Source organism: Podarcis vaucheri (genome assembly GCF_965113315.1).
Source record: "Podarcis vaucheri genome assembly, chromosome: 7".
Taxonomy (NCBI): domain Eukaryota; kingdom Metazoa; phylum Chordata; class Lepidosauria; order Squamata; family Lacertidae; genus Podarcis; species Podarcis vaucheri.
The window spans coordinates 75,557,254-75,571,998 of record NC_138765.1 but is presented as its reverse complement, the minus strand read 5'-3'; the positions used below and the strand labels follow the sequence as shown (position 1 = coordinate 75,571,998).

Sequence of the window (14,745 nt, the reverse complement as noted above, 5' to 3'; positions counted from 1 at the left end):
GAGCCAACGTTTGGTTCTGCCAACTCCCTGCTGAGTTCTGCAAGGACTGCACCTGAAACTTAAGGGAGGTGGAAGCGGACAAGTTGTAAGATGACAGGCAGGTGGTGGCTGGCTACGTCCAGATTGCGCTTGGTGGGGCCCCCTTTGCCCTGATGGACCAGCCTCCACTTACAAAGGTCCAATGAGTTCCTTTTCTGCCTTAAGACGGACCCAGATTTTCATTTTTATTTATTTTTTTTGCCAGAGGAGATTATACAAACACAGCACTCAAAAAATGGAGAATGTTAAAGTATTTCTTCTGACTTGCAGTTTTTTTTCTTTTTAAAGCAAAGCGCCCCAATTCATGTTTCCTGGACTTAACATGCTGGTCAGAAAGCAGTTACTTTTTAACATATGCACGTCTATGAGTTCTGCCATTACCTTCTCAGACAATATGTCAAAATGCTTGCTAAATCTGAAGTCTTGGTGTTTTTTAAATGGTAGAACGTGTGCGGAAATGTTTTTTGAAAAAGGCATACAAAAATAGTGTGAATATTAACTTCAAAAAAACACCACCACCCTTATACACAGAAATGAGATGGATCCGACCTGGATTTTAGTTACCGTATTTTTCGCCCTATAGGACGCACTTTTTCCCCTCCAAAAATGAAGGGGAAATGTGTGTGCGTCCTATGGGGAGAATGCAGGCTTTCCCGGGCTTCCTGCAGCTCTGCGCCACCCTCCTGATCCCGGCGCAAAGCCGCGTGGGGCTCTGGAGGGTGGCGCGGAGCTGCCTGAGCTCCATGGCTTCCTGCGGCTCCGCGCCACCCTCCCGATCCCGGCGCGAAGCCACGCGGGGCTCTGGAGGGTGGCGCGGAGCTGCCTGCGCTCCAGGGCTTCTTGCAGCTCCGCGCCACCCCCCAGATCCCGGCGCGAAGCCGCGCGGGGCCTCGCAGGGTGGCGCAAAGCCGCGCGGGGCTCTGGAGGGTGGCGCGGAGCTGCCTGAGCTCCATGGGATCCTACAGCTCCGCGCCACCCTCCCGATCCCGGCATGAAGCCGCGCGGGGCACCGGAGGGTAGCGCGGAGCTGCCTGCGCTCCAGGGCTTCTTGCAGCTCCGCGACACCCTCCGGATCCCGGGGCGAAGCCGCGCGGGGCTCTGCAGGATGGCGCGGAGCTGCCTACGCTCCAGGGCTTCCTGCAGCTCCGCGCAACCCTCCCGGATCCCGGTGCGAAGCTGCGCGGGGCTCCAGAGGGTAGCGCAGAGCTGCCTGCATTCTGAAGCCTGGTGCACGCTGAAGAGCGCCCTGGGCTTCGCGTACCTCTCTGCAAGCCTGGGGAGACCGGCGCAGCTCCCTAGTCTTGCAGATAGCAGGCTGTTCTGGGGGCTGGGGTCGGGGGAAGCTCGGGCTTCCCCCGCGCCTGCCCCGTGCCTGGGGAGGGGAATTTTTTTTTCTTTATCCCCCCCCCAAAAAAAAATTAGGTGCGTCCTATGGGGCGGTGCGTCCTATGGGGCAAAAAATACGGTATTGTCCACTTGGACAAGTTATATACTGCTTATATGTTATATTTGTATTATTTATTTCATAAGATTTATAAATTGCTTGAAAGATTGAAAAACAAAGCCCCAAAGGGATTTTACAAAAAGGATAAAATGATAATATTACCTATAGGGAAAATTAACAACAATAATTTCAGACTTTTGAAAATCTAAATTGATAATATAGTAGAAACAGATGAAAGTTCATAACAACAATTGGGCAGGCTTGTCTAAACAGAAACGTTTTTAGCAGGTGTTGAAGAAGGTACCGCCTGATATTAATAAGCAGGGAGTTCCAAAGTTATATTTAAACACATCTCTAAATGGTTTGTGACCTGGGTGAAAACATCCTAATCTTTCAAAACAAAACAAAAAACCAAGAGGACTGCCAAATTCTGTAAGACAGAATTACCAACTACATTGAACATCTTTAGCATCAAAACAAACACTACCCATAATAATCAGCTACGAAAAAATACACAAGGAATTCCGTATTGCGAGCCCTAGTGAACAGCTAGTCCAAATATCCTCTAATGCAGCAAGAAATAAATTGTTACATATGAAAATCAACTAAAAAGTATCAACTCCACATATGAAAGTGGCACTGAGTAGAAATCGACAGATCCATCCACTCCTACTTAAAATATGCTGCTGAAGTGGCTTCTGAGCTGCTTGGTTTATTAGAAGCTTGCCCTGCGTACATCGGATTGCCCCCAGCATGAAGGCAGTGGCTGTACCCCTGTCGCTTGTGCCCAGGTGGTCAGAAGCATACTCCCTCTGTCCCTGGAGGCTCCATTCCTGACCCTCACTGCTAAAGTGAAGGGTGCTGCTGGGTCTGCTGGGCATCAAAATGCTCTTGACTCTTCATCAGGGCCGGCGAGATGGTGGAGAAGCAGCCCCGCGAAACAGCTGGTCCGCTGCCACCAATCTGGCCTGACAACATGGGTGGGGATGCTCCAGCCCACAGTCCGAATCCGGCTTTAGCACACCCACCTGCCCCACATGCATGCATGCTTACGGTGAGCTTCTTTGTTGGAGCAAGGTGCGCCCTCAGTGCCAGTCAGCTGATAGGCAGCGAGAGCATGCCTTGTTCTAGCAAAGCAACAGCTGGGAAACTCATTTTTGAAACTGATTTTTCTTCTTTTTCTGGGTGCTATTGGAGGAAGGATGCACTACTCCTGCCTGTCAGCTGATGGGCCCACCTCCTTCTTCAGGAGGTCTTGGGAACATCCAGAGTGGTAGCAAAAATCCATCCTGCAGAAGCGAGCTCCGGAGTTGAACAGTGCACAGTGTTGAAAAAGTGCTTCCTTCTGTCCATCCTGATCATTTTATCTCTAACTCCCCCCCCCCTTTTGCTTTTTTCCAGCCATCTGAGGTTTTGGGAGATGGAGTTTACGGCCCCCTCTTTTCTCTACAAACAGGTACTGTGAAAGCTAACTCCCCACAAAAGCCAGCTTTAAACTGGCCTGAACCCAGTTTTTACACTCCCTTTTTATCTTCAGCGTTTGGTATCTTTGGGTCCTGCTCTGAACACCTTCTCCATATTGTGACCTGGTAGTTTGCACATGAAGCAGATCAGCTTCATCAGATGGTCTCTCTGTGTGGTAGCACAGCAGATCCTGCTCTGGGGAGTCAGTTGTGCTATGTGATCTTTGGATACGACTCTATGAACTGTAGAATGTTGTTGAGCTGGTATCCTGATTTGGGAATCTAAGACACGAAGGTGATAACTCACTCCCTTTGCTGCTTCCCTGTAAACTGCCTCTGAACCTGGAAGTTCTACATAGCCATTGTGACCAGTACTGCTAGACCGATCCCTCGCTGTGAATTGGTTTAATCCCCGTATCCGGTGGCTGCCACCACTGGGTCATCTAGCTCAGTCTCATTTGTGCCAACTTGGGGAAAGGCTGTGGCTCAGTGGCAGAGCATCTGCTTTGCATGCAGAAGGTCCCGGGTTCAATCCCCAGCAGCATCTCCAGGTAAGGCTAGGAGAGACTCCCTGCCTTGAAAACCGTGGGGAACTGCTGCCAGTCAGTGTGGACAGTACTGAGCTAGATGGAGCAACGCTCCAACATGGTGTAAGACAGCCTCCTTCGCTCCATTTTAATTCAGGCCTTCATTCGGAATATAAAGGACTAGAATAGTACTTTATATTTAGGAGAAAGAATGCAGCAGAGATTCCAAGTTCACTTTTTTACGTGTGTGTGTGTGTGTTAGGACTTGGAATGTGTTGTTGTAAGGTAAAGGTAAAGGGACCCCTGACCATTAGGTCCAGTCATGGCCGACTCTGGGGTTGCGGTGCTCATCTCGCTTTATTGGCTGAGGGAGCTGGCATACAGCTTCCGGGTCATGTGACCAGCATGACTAAGCCGCTTCTGGCGAACCAGAGCAGCGCACGGAAACACCGTTTACCTTCCCGCCGGAGCGGTACCTCTTTATCTACTTGCACTTTGACATGCTTTCGAACTGCTAGGTGGGCAGGAGCAGGGACCGAGCAACGGGAGCTCAACCCGTTGCGGGGATTTGAACCACCTACCTTCTGATTGGCAAGTCCTAGGCTCTGTGGTTTAATCCACAGCACCACCCGCATCCCAACAACACCTGTGTTGTTGTAGGACTCCCTAATCTTGGATTAAAGAAGGGGCCGGCGGTCTTTTGGGGGCCAATGTTTAAAGTTTTGAGAGGGTGCTGTGAGTGCCTGTTGCAAAATAGCTGCCATGTCAGGGCTGTTGGACATAACACAAACCATCAGCTTTTCCCTTTTGCAGCCTGGTAGTTTCCATGTTGAGCACATTTCATGAAAGAGTCCTTGCATGGTGGCAGCTGGTAGCTTCCCCTGCTTTCTTAGCCCAGAATAGGCAGTTCCTTAGATCAATGGCATTCGCTGTAGAAAGTTTGGGAGCTTGAAGTTGAGATGGGCATGTCTCTAGTACTCCCATCAGTTCTGCAGACAGATCCCACTGCTGCCCAACTCAAAAAAAATGTTTACTGTACCTCTTGATTGTTTCCCATGATTTGTAGGACACTAGCCTCCCTTTTTGCACTTACACGAATTTTGCACTTACACTTAGGACGAATAATACAGTGGGGTAATTTATATCGCTGATGCGGGTTGCAGAGTCCAGCTTGCCTTGGGCACAGTGTTCAAATTGCAAAATCTTCTTTTGAGGCAAGTGTCTATGCAACACTGCCTCATAGCCTCATCCAACGAAGGGCTGAGATTTATTTCACTCTTTAAATGGAACATCTACACTGGATCAGAAACTCAAGGAAACTGACAGTCTTCTCACTGCTGCCCCCCTCTGGTTTTATGCCCACGCTGTGGCATGTCAGTACTTGGTGAATGGGCATCAGTGTTTGCCCTTGGTTAGATAAAGTACAGATCCAAAGCACCCTAGACAGGAAACAGCAGATCCACACTATGTATTTAAAGTGCGCTTGACACACATTTAAATAGTTCCCAAAAAAATGCTGGGAACTGTAGTTTAAGGGCACTGGGAATTGTAGCTCTGTAAGGAGGAAAGTACTTTGAGTGGAAGCCATGTGCTTTAAATGCATGGCATGAATAGAGAGAGAGAGATTTAAATGGGAAATGTTGAATAGAAGCATCAAAGTGTAGGAGGGCATTGCCCTCTGGTGGTGAATGCTAGAAGTGCTGTTTGTGTTGCCCTGTGGCTCCCCCAAGAACCCTGCAGTATTCGGGGAGAGGGGAACCTCTGGCCTTCAAGATGTTGCTGGACTCCAGCATCCTAGAGCATCCTAGAGGTTGGGACTGCTGAAAGCTGCAGTCAAGTATCTTTCCTACCTGGTCCTTTTGGCCAGAGATGTCAGGGATTGAACCTGTGTGCTGCTGAGCTGCAGTTACTCCTGAGGAACACAGGAATCTGCCTTACACTGGCTCATCTAGCTCAGTCCCATCTGTACCAACCTTGGGGAAAGGCTGTGGCTCAGTGGCAGAGCATCTGCTTTGCGTGCAGAAGGTCCCGGGTTCAATCCCAGCTGGGAGAGACTCCCTGCCTTGAAAACTCTGGAGAGCTGCTGCCAATCAGTGCAAACAATACAGTGGTACCTCGGGTTAAGTACTTAATTTGTTTCGGAGGTCCGTACTTAACCTGAAACTGTTCTTAACCTGAAGCACCACTTTAGCTAATAGGGCCTCCTGCTGCTGCCGCACCACTGGAGCCCGATTTCTGTTCTCATCCTGAAGCAAAGTTCTTAACCCGAGGTACTATTCCTGGGTTAGCGGAGTCTGTAATCTGAAGCGTCTGTAACCTGAAGCGTATGTAACCCAACGTACCACTGTACTGAGCTTAGATGGGCCAGCTGTTTGATTCAGTAATAAACCAGCTTCCAGTGTTCCTATGGCCACCTCCAGGGGGGTCTTTCCCAGCCCTTCCTAAAGATGTGGTGGGTTGAAACTTAGGCATGCAGCACCAATGCTCCACCCACTGAGCAACATGGCGCCCTTCCTCCTTAATTACTAGGAATTTATGCGCATAGCCTTAGATCTGGCATGCTCTCCCAGGAAGCTATATTTACACTAGGTCAGAACATTTGTCCCGTGTGCTCCTTATCATCTACTCTGACTGGCAGCAGCTGTGTGGGAGTCTTTCCCAGCCCTACGCAGAGTGCCTTGTGCTCTTTGCATGCAAAAGGGCCTGCTCTTCTTCCGCCATCCGCTGTCCCCTCCTTGAACTTTTGGAGTGCTGTAATTTGGTGGCGGTGGTTGGGGTTTTACATTTACATAAAGGAAATGTTTAGTTACTGGCCACTCTGGGCGGCCTTCCCCGGGTGGAAGAGCAGAGTATATAAAGCCCCTGCAAATACACCAAAACTGCAACCTCCTGAAGGGTCCAGAAAGCTGCCGTCTCGCAGATTTCCACAGCCTGCATCTGAATGTGGGCTGCAAGGGAGGCAGATGGAACCACATCCTTTTCCTTCCAAGTTATCTCACAGAGGGGCGGCTGCTATTTTTGGTTTGTCTGAGGTGTTGTTGTTCCACACCTTCATTTCCACCTCCACAGTCTCATTCATTCATTCATTCATTCATAGGTTCATAAACCTTTCCTCCAAGGAGGCCCACACAGAACCACCATCTTGTTCCCCGTTATCCTCACAACAACCCTGTGAGGTAAGGTACGCTGAGAGGCAATGACTGGCCCCATGGTCACCCCGTGAGCCCCATGGCTGCGTGGGGATTTGAACCTTGGTCTCCCAGGTTTGTCTTGGTCTCTGTGGTTTAACCCTAAGGGATGCTGGTGGCGCTGTGGGTTAAACCACAGAGCCTAGGACTTGCCAATCAGAAGGTCGGCGGTTCGAATCCCTGCGACGGGGTGAGCTCCCGTTCCTCGGTCCCTGCTCCTGCCAACCTAGCAGTTCAAAAGCATGTCAAAGTGCAAGTAGATAAATAGGTACCGCTCTGGCGGGAAGGTAAACGGCGTTTCGGTGCGCTGCTCTGGTTCGCCAGAAGCGGCTTAGTCTTGCTGGCCACAAGACCCGGAAGCTGTGCACTGGCTCCCTCGGCCAATAAAGCGAGATGAGCGCTGTAACCCCAGAGTCGGCCATGACTGGACCTAATGGTCAGGGGTCCCTTTACCTTTACCTCCCAGGTCCCAGGCTGACACGTCTCCCTCCCTCCCTTCCCTGGGAATGGCATCAAACCAGCTGTGATGTAGTGGTTTCTGTCTCCTGGGTCCAAGAATCGCCCAATCAGCACAAAAAGAAAGGTTTTTGGGCACTGAGAAGAGGTCTTTCCATGTTTTGGGCTGATTGGAGCCAATCAAAGTGAAAGGAGGTGAGTCAGCCACTGAGGATTGGCTCCTAGAGTCCCTCTGGAGGAGGCGCGCAGGAAGAACGCCCAAGAGTATGCATGCCCCAAAGCTCAGCATTTAGGAACACTGGAAGCACAAAAGGCTTTGGTTTCAAGGGAGCAGGGGGCAAGTTCTGTTGCATGCAGTGGACTTTCGAGTTAGACACAACTTTACGTTGCTGTGAAAGAAGATGTTGGGAGACCTCCAAAACCTTTTCCCCACAAAAATAGTAGATGTAGCCGAAAGGCAACACGTGGAGATATGCGCTGATGGTTGGAATGTATCCATTATTATTAGTATTTCATGATTATAAAATCACTATAATCTTCAAAGGGGGCATGGCTTGTGACTATCAGGAAGGGACTCTGCGCTTTGCCACTGCACCGCTGCAAGTCATAGAATAAGAGAATTGTAGAGTTGGAAGGGACCCTGATGATCATCTAGTCCAGCCCCCTGCAATATGCAGCTGTCCCATATGGGGATCGAACCTGCAACCTTGGCGTTATCAGCACCGCGCTCTGACCGACAGAGCTATCCATTGATCCGAACTCCAACAAGACTGTTGCCAACTCCAGGAAGACATGTGGGAAGCTGTCTCTTGCATTCATTATTACTTCTTTATTAACTTTATTTTCTCCTGCCCTTGTTCCCAACGGAGGCCAGGGCAGGCGACATCAAAACGTTTAAGCAGTCCCAACTCAAAATGAAATAAAAACATATTTAGAAACCGCCTAAGCATCTAAAAGCATTACCCTGCCAAGGCTGCCACAGCAGGATCTTCCAGCCCTTATAGGGAACAGGAATGCCCTCATAGTTCTCCTAAGAGTCAGTGATGAGGGAGACAGATGCACCTCACTAGTGTTGCCTACACTGGCCGGCAGCGCCTCTCCACGTTCTTAGACAGGGAGGCATTCCCAGCCCTACCTGCAGATGGTGGGGACTGAATCTGGGATCCTCTGCCAAGTAGATAACTCTCCCACTGAGCCTCGACCCTTCCGTCTTTTACCCATCCGACATCCTGCTGCAGGGAAATGTTGCAGGGGGAGCCCAGCATTTTGGCTTTGCTTGTGGTCCACCCACAAGAGTCTGCAAGGGCAGAAGTCGGTGACACCCGAGGTGTTCACACGCTCACTCACCTCCGCCCTCCCTCCAAAAAGAAAGAGAGAAGTGAACTAAAGTTTCCTTTCTGAAACCGACAGGCTCGCGCTGCTGGGTTCTTTGGCCCACATGACCTTTTTATAAAAGCAGCTCTGCTGGGTCGGAGGAAAAGGCCTGTTTCTTTCAAGTTTTTCCTCCCAAGGGGCTCAAGATGGGGACTCTGTCGTTCTTCCCCACCCCCTGACAACCTTGACAACAAGCCTGCGAGGTGGGCCAGTCTGAAAGGGAGTGGCCTGGTCAAGGCCACCCACTGACCTTCTACAGCTGAGCAAGAACTGTAAAAGGCATTAAAGCCCACAAGCAGCCCCTGGAAGCAATGTCTGTGACTGTTTCCTGTCCTTGGCAGTGGCTGCTCAGGGCAGATTCTACCCCAGAGGTTTTGTTTAACCCCCTCCTTGAATCTGACCCCTCCTAGACTAGAGAGACAAATGCAGAAAACTGCTCCCAAGCATATTTAGAACTGGCAAGCTAGAACCAATGGAGGCATCTGGTTTGGTGTCGTCTAGCTCTCTTAATTGTCAGAAGCTTATTTTCTTCTTTCATCCAATGGGACAATGTCAATATTTGTTTTAATGTTTGTTGTCTTGAAGTTTTTATTTATTTATTGGGGAGATGGGGAGCCTACAGCCTTCCCAATGGTGCTGCTCTGCAACTCCCATCACCCCTGGCTGTTGGCTTGGATTGATGGGAACTAGAGTCCCATGGTGTCTCTGGTGGCTTAGAGGTTTGTCATTATTCGATGGGGGATCCTAAGAAATCGAGAACTTAGCCAAAAAAAAAAAGGTCTTAATTGTGTAAGTCAATAAAATACACATTCCATTTGCACAGCGTTCCATTGGCTGTTCATGCCCATTCACTTCCATGGCTTTTACTGATTAATATCCTACAGCCCTTCAAATATAACTGTGAGAAGGGCATGTGTGTTATTGTTCTGTTCTTTTGGTTGTAATTATTTTCTGTGTTTTATCTTGTATTTTATTCTGTGAACTGCCCTGAAATCTTTTGAATGAACAAACAATTGAATGGGTCTAGCAACTCCGACCAGGTCTAATGTTGGATATAACCCCGTGCCAGACCCATGGAAGTGAATGGACACAACTATCTTAAGCCCATTGATTTAAACAGCTCTACAGTGGTACATCAGGTTACGAACTTAATTCGTTCCGGAGGTCCATTCTTAACTTGAGGTACCACTTTAGCTAATGGGGCCTCCCGCTGCCATCGTGTCGCTGGCCCACGATTTCCATTCTCATCCTGCGGCAAAGTTCAGAACCCGGAGCAACTACTTCCGGGTTAGCGGAGTTTGTAACCTGAAGCATTTGTAACCCGAGGTACCACTGTACTTGGACAAGGACTAACAATAGATTCATCCTATTGGGTTGACTTGACTTAGAAGGGGTGCGGCCCCTGGATTTGCCCTAATGGGTACAGATTGTGGGACTCATCTGACGCCGCATTGATTTTTGACCCTCCCCTTCCTTCCCTTGCCAGGTGCGGAGAATGGTTGGCGTCTTGGTGGCCGTCGGCCAGGGCCGCCTCGAACCTCATCACGTGCAAAGGCTTTTGGAGATCAGGGACCTGATGGCTTACCCCAATAACACCATTGCACCGCCCGATGGACTCTTCCTCAAAGATGTGGAGTACTGCGAAGCTGGTTAGTCTGGGAACCCCCACTTGCTTCTGGGGCGCAGGAGGGGGGGTGCTTAGCTTAGTAGCCTTGCCTGCAGAAGGTCCCAGGCTCAACCCTCAGCATCCCAGACCCTGTGCAGCCTTGTCTAAAGGCAGATGAATCGAAAACTGAGCGTGCATCACACAACCATCAGGTTGCCCCTGTCTGAAGTGGTCCAGCTCAGGGGCAGATAGAGCGCCTCAGCCAAGATGTAGGTCCTGTGGTGCTGTCTATCACCCCCAGTGGCGTAGCATGGGGGGTGCAGGGGGCCGGCCGCACCGGGCGCAACATCTGGGGGTTAGGGTTAGGGGGCGCAAATCCATGGGTTAGGGGGCGCAAATTACTTGCCTTGCCCCGGGTGCTGACAACCCACGCTACGCCACTGATCACCCCACTTTGTTGGAGAACTGGAGTTTGCAGGGTGCAAGGAATTCTTAAAAGTTGGGATTTTTATGAGGAATTCTTTGTGTTCCGAAGGTTCTGTGGTGTGAATTAACACGGCAAAGTCAATAGGCTATTGGATGTGTTGCGTTCAGTAACACTCCCCCCCCCTTAAAACTGTCAGCCACCCCCCGAGACATAGGCAGGATCTACAGGGGAGTTTCAGGGAGGCATTTAAGCCATGCCAGCCAAATATCTGTTGGTGTGCAAGGTGGAAAATCCAAACTGTTTTTGTTCTCTGTTGTGGTGTCAGGGTGATGAATTGGATTTTAATTATCCCAAACTGCAATGTGCCTGCATTTGAAGGACGTGGGGCAGAGATCCTCTTACATGAAATAAAAATCTCCCATTAAAAAGGATCAGGTTGCAGAGGAGAGAGAGACGTCTCTGCCCGAGACCCTGGAGAGCAGCTGCCTGTCGTTAGATTATATGGAAACTTTGTTTCACCTGGTATATAAGGAAGCTTCAGTCTCCATATCTCAGAAAGGGTATTGTGAAGCTGGGAAAGGGGAACCAAATCATCAGTTGGAGGCGGCAGTACTTCTGAATGCCAGTTGCTGGACATCACAGGAGGGGAGAAGAGTGCCCTTGAGGAAAGCTAAAGCATTTCAAGATTTTTAACTTAGGAGAAAAGAAGGAAATGTTGAAGAGTGATTAAAAATGTCTGCATTGTGTGGAAAACATGGATAGAGGGAATCTTCCTTTCCCTCTTTGGCCCCAGCTGCACTATACATTTAAAGCAGTGCCAAACTCATTTTTAGACGATATTTAGATTCGTTTTTATTTGTTTAGATCATACTGCTTCAAACACTCCTGGCTTCCCCAAAGAATCCTGGAAACTGTAGTTTGTTAAGGGTACTGAAGAGATGTAGCTGGGGGGGGGGGTTCTTAAGAATTCCCAGAGTTCCCTATGGAGAATTAAGCCACTCTGAGAACTGGAGCTCTGCTTCTTTTGTCTCTGTTTTGAAAACAAGGCTGGTGGGAAAATATGCCTGAAGATTGGTTGTGATTTGCAAAATTAGGGTGCATTTGTATAGAACTTTGAACCTCTTCCTGGGCATCTAGTTGTAATAAGTTTCTACAACAATCCGGTACGGAAGGTCAGTATCCTCATCTCTCAAGCTGCAGAAGGGGAGGCTGGAGGCTTGCCTAAGGCTATCAAGCAAGTTCGTGGCAGAGCTGAGATTCGAACTGTGGACTCTGCCCAGTGCTACCAAGTTACACTGGACTTTAGGCCTGTCTTTCCCCTCTTCTTCTCTTTGCAGACTTGGAGATCAGCGAAGCAGAATCGGAATGGCAGCCTAATTGAACTCCCCATGACTGGAACAGAGAGAGGTCAGGGGAGGAGAGCACCCTCTTTCCTCTTATGTGGCTGCATGCCTTTAAACTTATTTACATACATACGTAAAACATTCTTCAATATCCCATGCCTGCAAAACAAACTATATCCAGACATTTGGGGTGGGGGTGTGCTTAGGGTGCAATTACATTTGAACCAGGATTTGAACCCAAAGCTCTTGAACTGGAACCTCAGGCTGTTTTCTGCTTAATTCTCTTAGAACAACACACTAGTCCCTAGTGATAAGCCTGGAAACACAGGACAGGGCTGTCTCGGTAACAGGAGGCGGACTGGGCCTTGCCTGGCCAGTGAGGTCTTGGCTTCAGTTTCGGGGTTAAGCTCTGCCTCTGCCAGGAACGCGCTAGGGGGTCCTTTTTGGCAGTCATTCACTTTTTTAAAAAAATGATATTTATTGAGAATTTAAAATTACAGAGAGAGAAAAAAGGAAAAGGAAAAAAAATAGACAAAAAAGGAATTAAGCAATACAAGTCAATAAAAACAAAAGAAAAAAGAAAAAACAAAACACACAGTACATCAAAACCAAAACCAAAAGCAAACAAAAAATTTAAAAACAAATCCAATATTCCCAAGTCTTTATCTTTCGTTAACTTGTTTCATCGACCTCCTCACACCTCCCTTTTTTGTATTCTAGTTATTAATTATCTCAGCAAATCCTTTCCATCTTTCACTATATTCTTTCATTAAATTGCCTTAATTTATTTTAACCTTATCTTACCATAAAAAGCCCTAAAGCTTAAAACTTAAAACTTATTTATACATAATTCCTTATAGCATTTCTACTAAAGCCAAATAGTTTCATTCCAGCATTTTTTCTAACACTCATTAATTTTACAATAATTCTCTAAATGAATTTTTAAACTTTCTTCCAATCTTCATCCATCGTCTCTTCTTCCTGGTCTCGGGTTTTGTCAGTCCTTTCATCCCTTCCATCTAGTCCATCAACCTGGTGACCTTCTATCCGAGGCTCTTAAGTCTTTTCCATGTCCCTTCCGCAGGTCTTCATGTTTATACCTGCACTTTACTTTGTCTTCTGCTAATCTTATTCTTAATTTCCTTCCTTTCTCACTGAGGGGTAGATCTCGGGGAGACTCCAACTTGACCATATCTTTATCCCTTCTTGACAGGTCAGCCCATTCTCCATAGTCAGCACTGAAATCCAAAAAATGTCTGGTTCCCACGATCTTTAATCTCTACAGCTGTAGAATTCCCCAGATCGACTCCAGCAACAGTTTCACAAGCTCCCTCTAGAGGAAACAATTTCTGTTTGTATCCGTCTTTTTGAAAGCAGATCCCGCAACAAAATTACTTTTGTTTTTCAGATTTTTTTCCCTTTTAAATGCAAAAGGAAACATTGGAATCAATATGTTTCTCTTTTTTAACTATCTGTCAAAAAACGTTTTATTCACAGTCAATGAACTTCCCCAAAGCGTCTGTCTCAGACACCCCGTTCCCAGGTTCAAGACAGTGGAAATTTATCTTTCTTTACTCTCTCTCCTGCAGGTTTAAACAGCCTAAGATTTCCCCCCTCTTCTCCTGCTTCCAAGGGGGGTTTGGTAGTTTTAGCTGATGGAAATTTAGTCCTTTACAAACGACTTTCCAGACTTTAGCTTGCAATGTTTTTGCTTCAATCTATTTACAAAAGCGGAAGGCGGACTTCCTGTTTAGACCTTCCCGCTTCGGTACCAAATTAAGATGTTTCATAGTCCAATTTTCCGTTCTACTCATGGGTAGTTGTTTAAAGTCCAATTGTCTACAGGAAAAAGTCAGTGCTCTCCGGCAACAGCAATGCGGCTTCACTCCGTGAAAAGAGCAGTCGATGGCAGTCATTCACTTCAAAGCTTTTTGTGCCTCATCTGCAGAACTGATGTGATCTTTACTGGCCTACCTTAGAGAGCCGTTATGAGGATTACAGCAAGATAGCATGCGTGAAGCCATGTGGGTGCCACATAAAAGGGCTAAATGTTGATTTTGATTGTGCAAAATAAGCAGCTACTGTTAGCATCTTGCAGAAATTGTTTTTTTATATCCTGTTTTGTCGACCACGTTTCCTGACCATCCTTTGTCTAGCAGATTGGGGGAGAAGAGATTGCCAAATTAGTTCAGCCATGTTAGATAAACTAGATTAGATAAGGTAAAGCTTCCAGTTAGAAACTCAGCACTAGCGGTTTGTGTTATCTGCGGTCCCGATTCCTGGCTTGCACAATGGCCTATTGACCCAAACACAACCTGCTGGTGAGCTACTAATAGCCCACCATGGGCTTAGTCAATCTCAGCTTTGGGTTCCTGTGCTGAGCACTGCAAAACTGATTGGAAAGAGTGTGTGTGCTTGTTTTTAAATGCCGTACACAACACTATCAAACCATTAGTTACATAAATTCAACTAACAAATATACCCACAATGTAACTGGCTGTGTTTAACTATATAAATTCTTTATACAACCACCGATTCATTTGTACATACGTGGAACACAAAAGCTTCTGTTTAGACATTACGTATATAAGAACTGATCTATTTGTATTTCCTGTTCTAAATGTTGGTCCTTAATTGCTTCTACTCAACTAGATAATGTGAAAAGAGTTATGTTTATATGATGTATAAAGAATTTATATAGTTAAACACAGCCAGTTACGTTGTGGGTATATTTGTTTTTAAACGCCTGGCAGGCCCCAGCTGCGATCTAAGGGAGCTACATTCAGCCCAGCAGCTTTGACCGAGGTGCCCTAATCTGAACAGGCACCGCTGTGCCTTTGGAGGGGGCCAGTGCCCACACCGCTTGCTGTGCATGCAG

At 47.6% G+C, this 14,745-nt stretch overlaps 1 protein-coding gene across 2 annotated transcripts in view; it reads left to right on the top strand.

The window, feature by feature from the left end:
- The window catches only part of PUSL1 (pseudouridine synthase like 1), a 77,076-nt gene that overhangs the window by 46,535 nt on the left and 15,796 nt on the right, over positions 1–14,745 (top strand). Inside the window, exons 6-9 of one of the 2 annotated variants that reach the window (XR_014221507.1) lie at positions 2,885–2,939; positions 9,978–10,140; positions 11,862–12,303; positions 13,767–14,745. Coding sequence is in view for 1 of the 2 variants with exons in the window: in XM_082230511.1 (XP_082086637.1) it covers positions 2,885–2,939; positions 9,978–10,140; positions 11,862–11,905 (262 nt within the window). In the remaining variant the exon portion in view is untranslated. The remainder of the gene's footprint in view (positions 1–2,884; positions 2,940–9,977; positions 10,141–11,861; positions 12,304–13,766) is intronic. The other variant, XM_082230511.1, reaches the window with a different exon arrangement.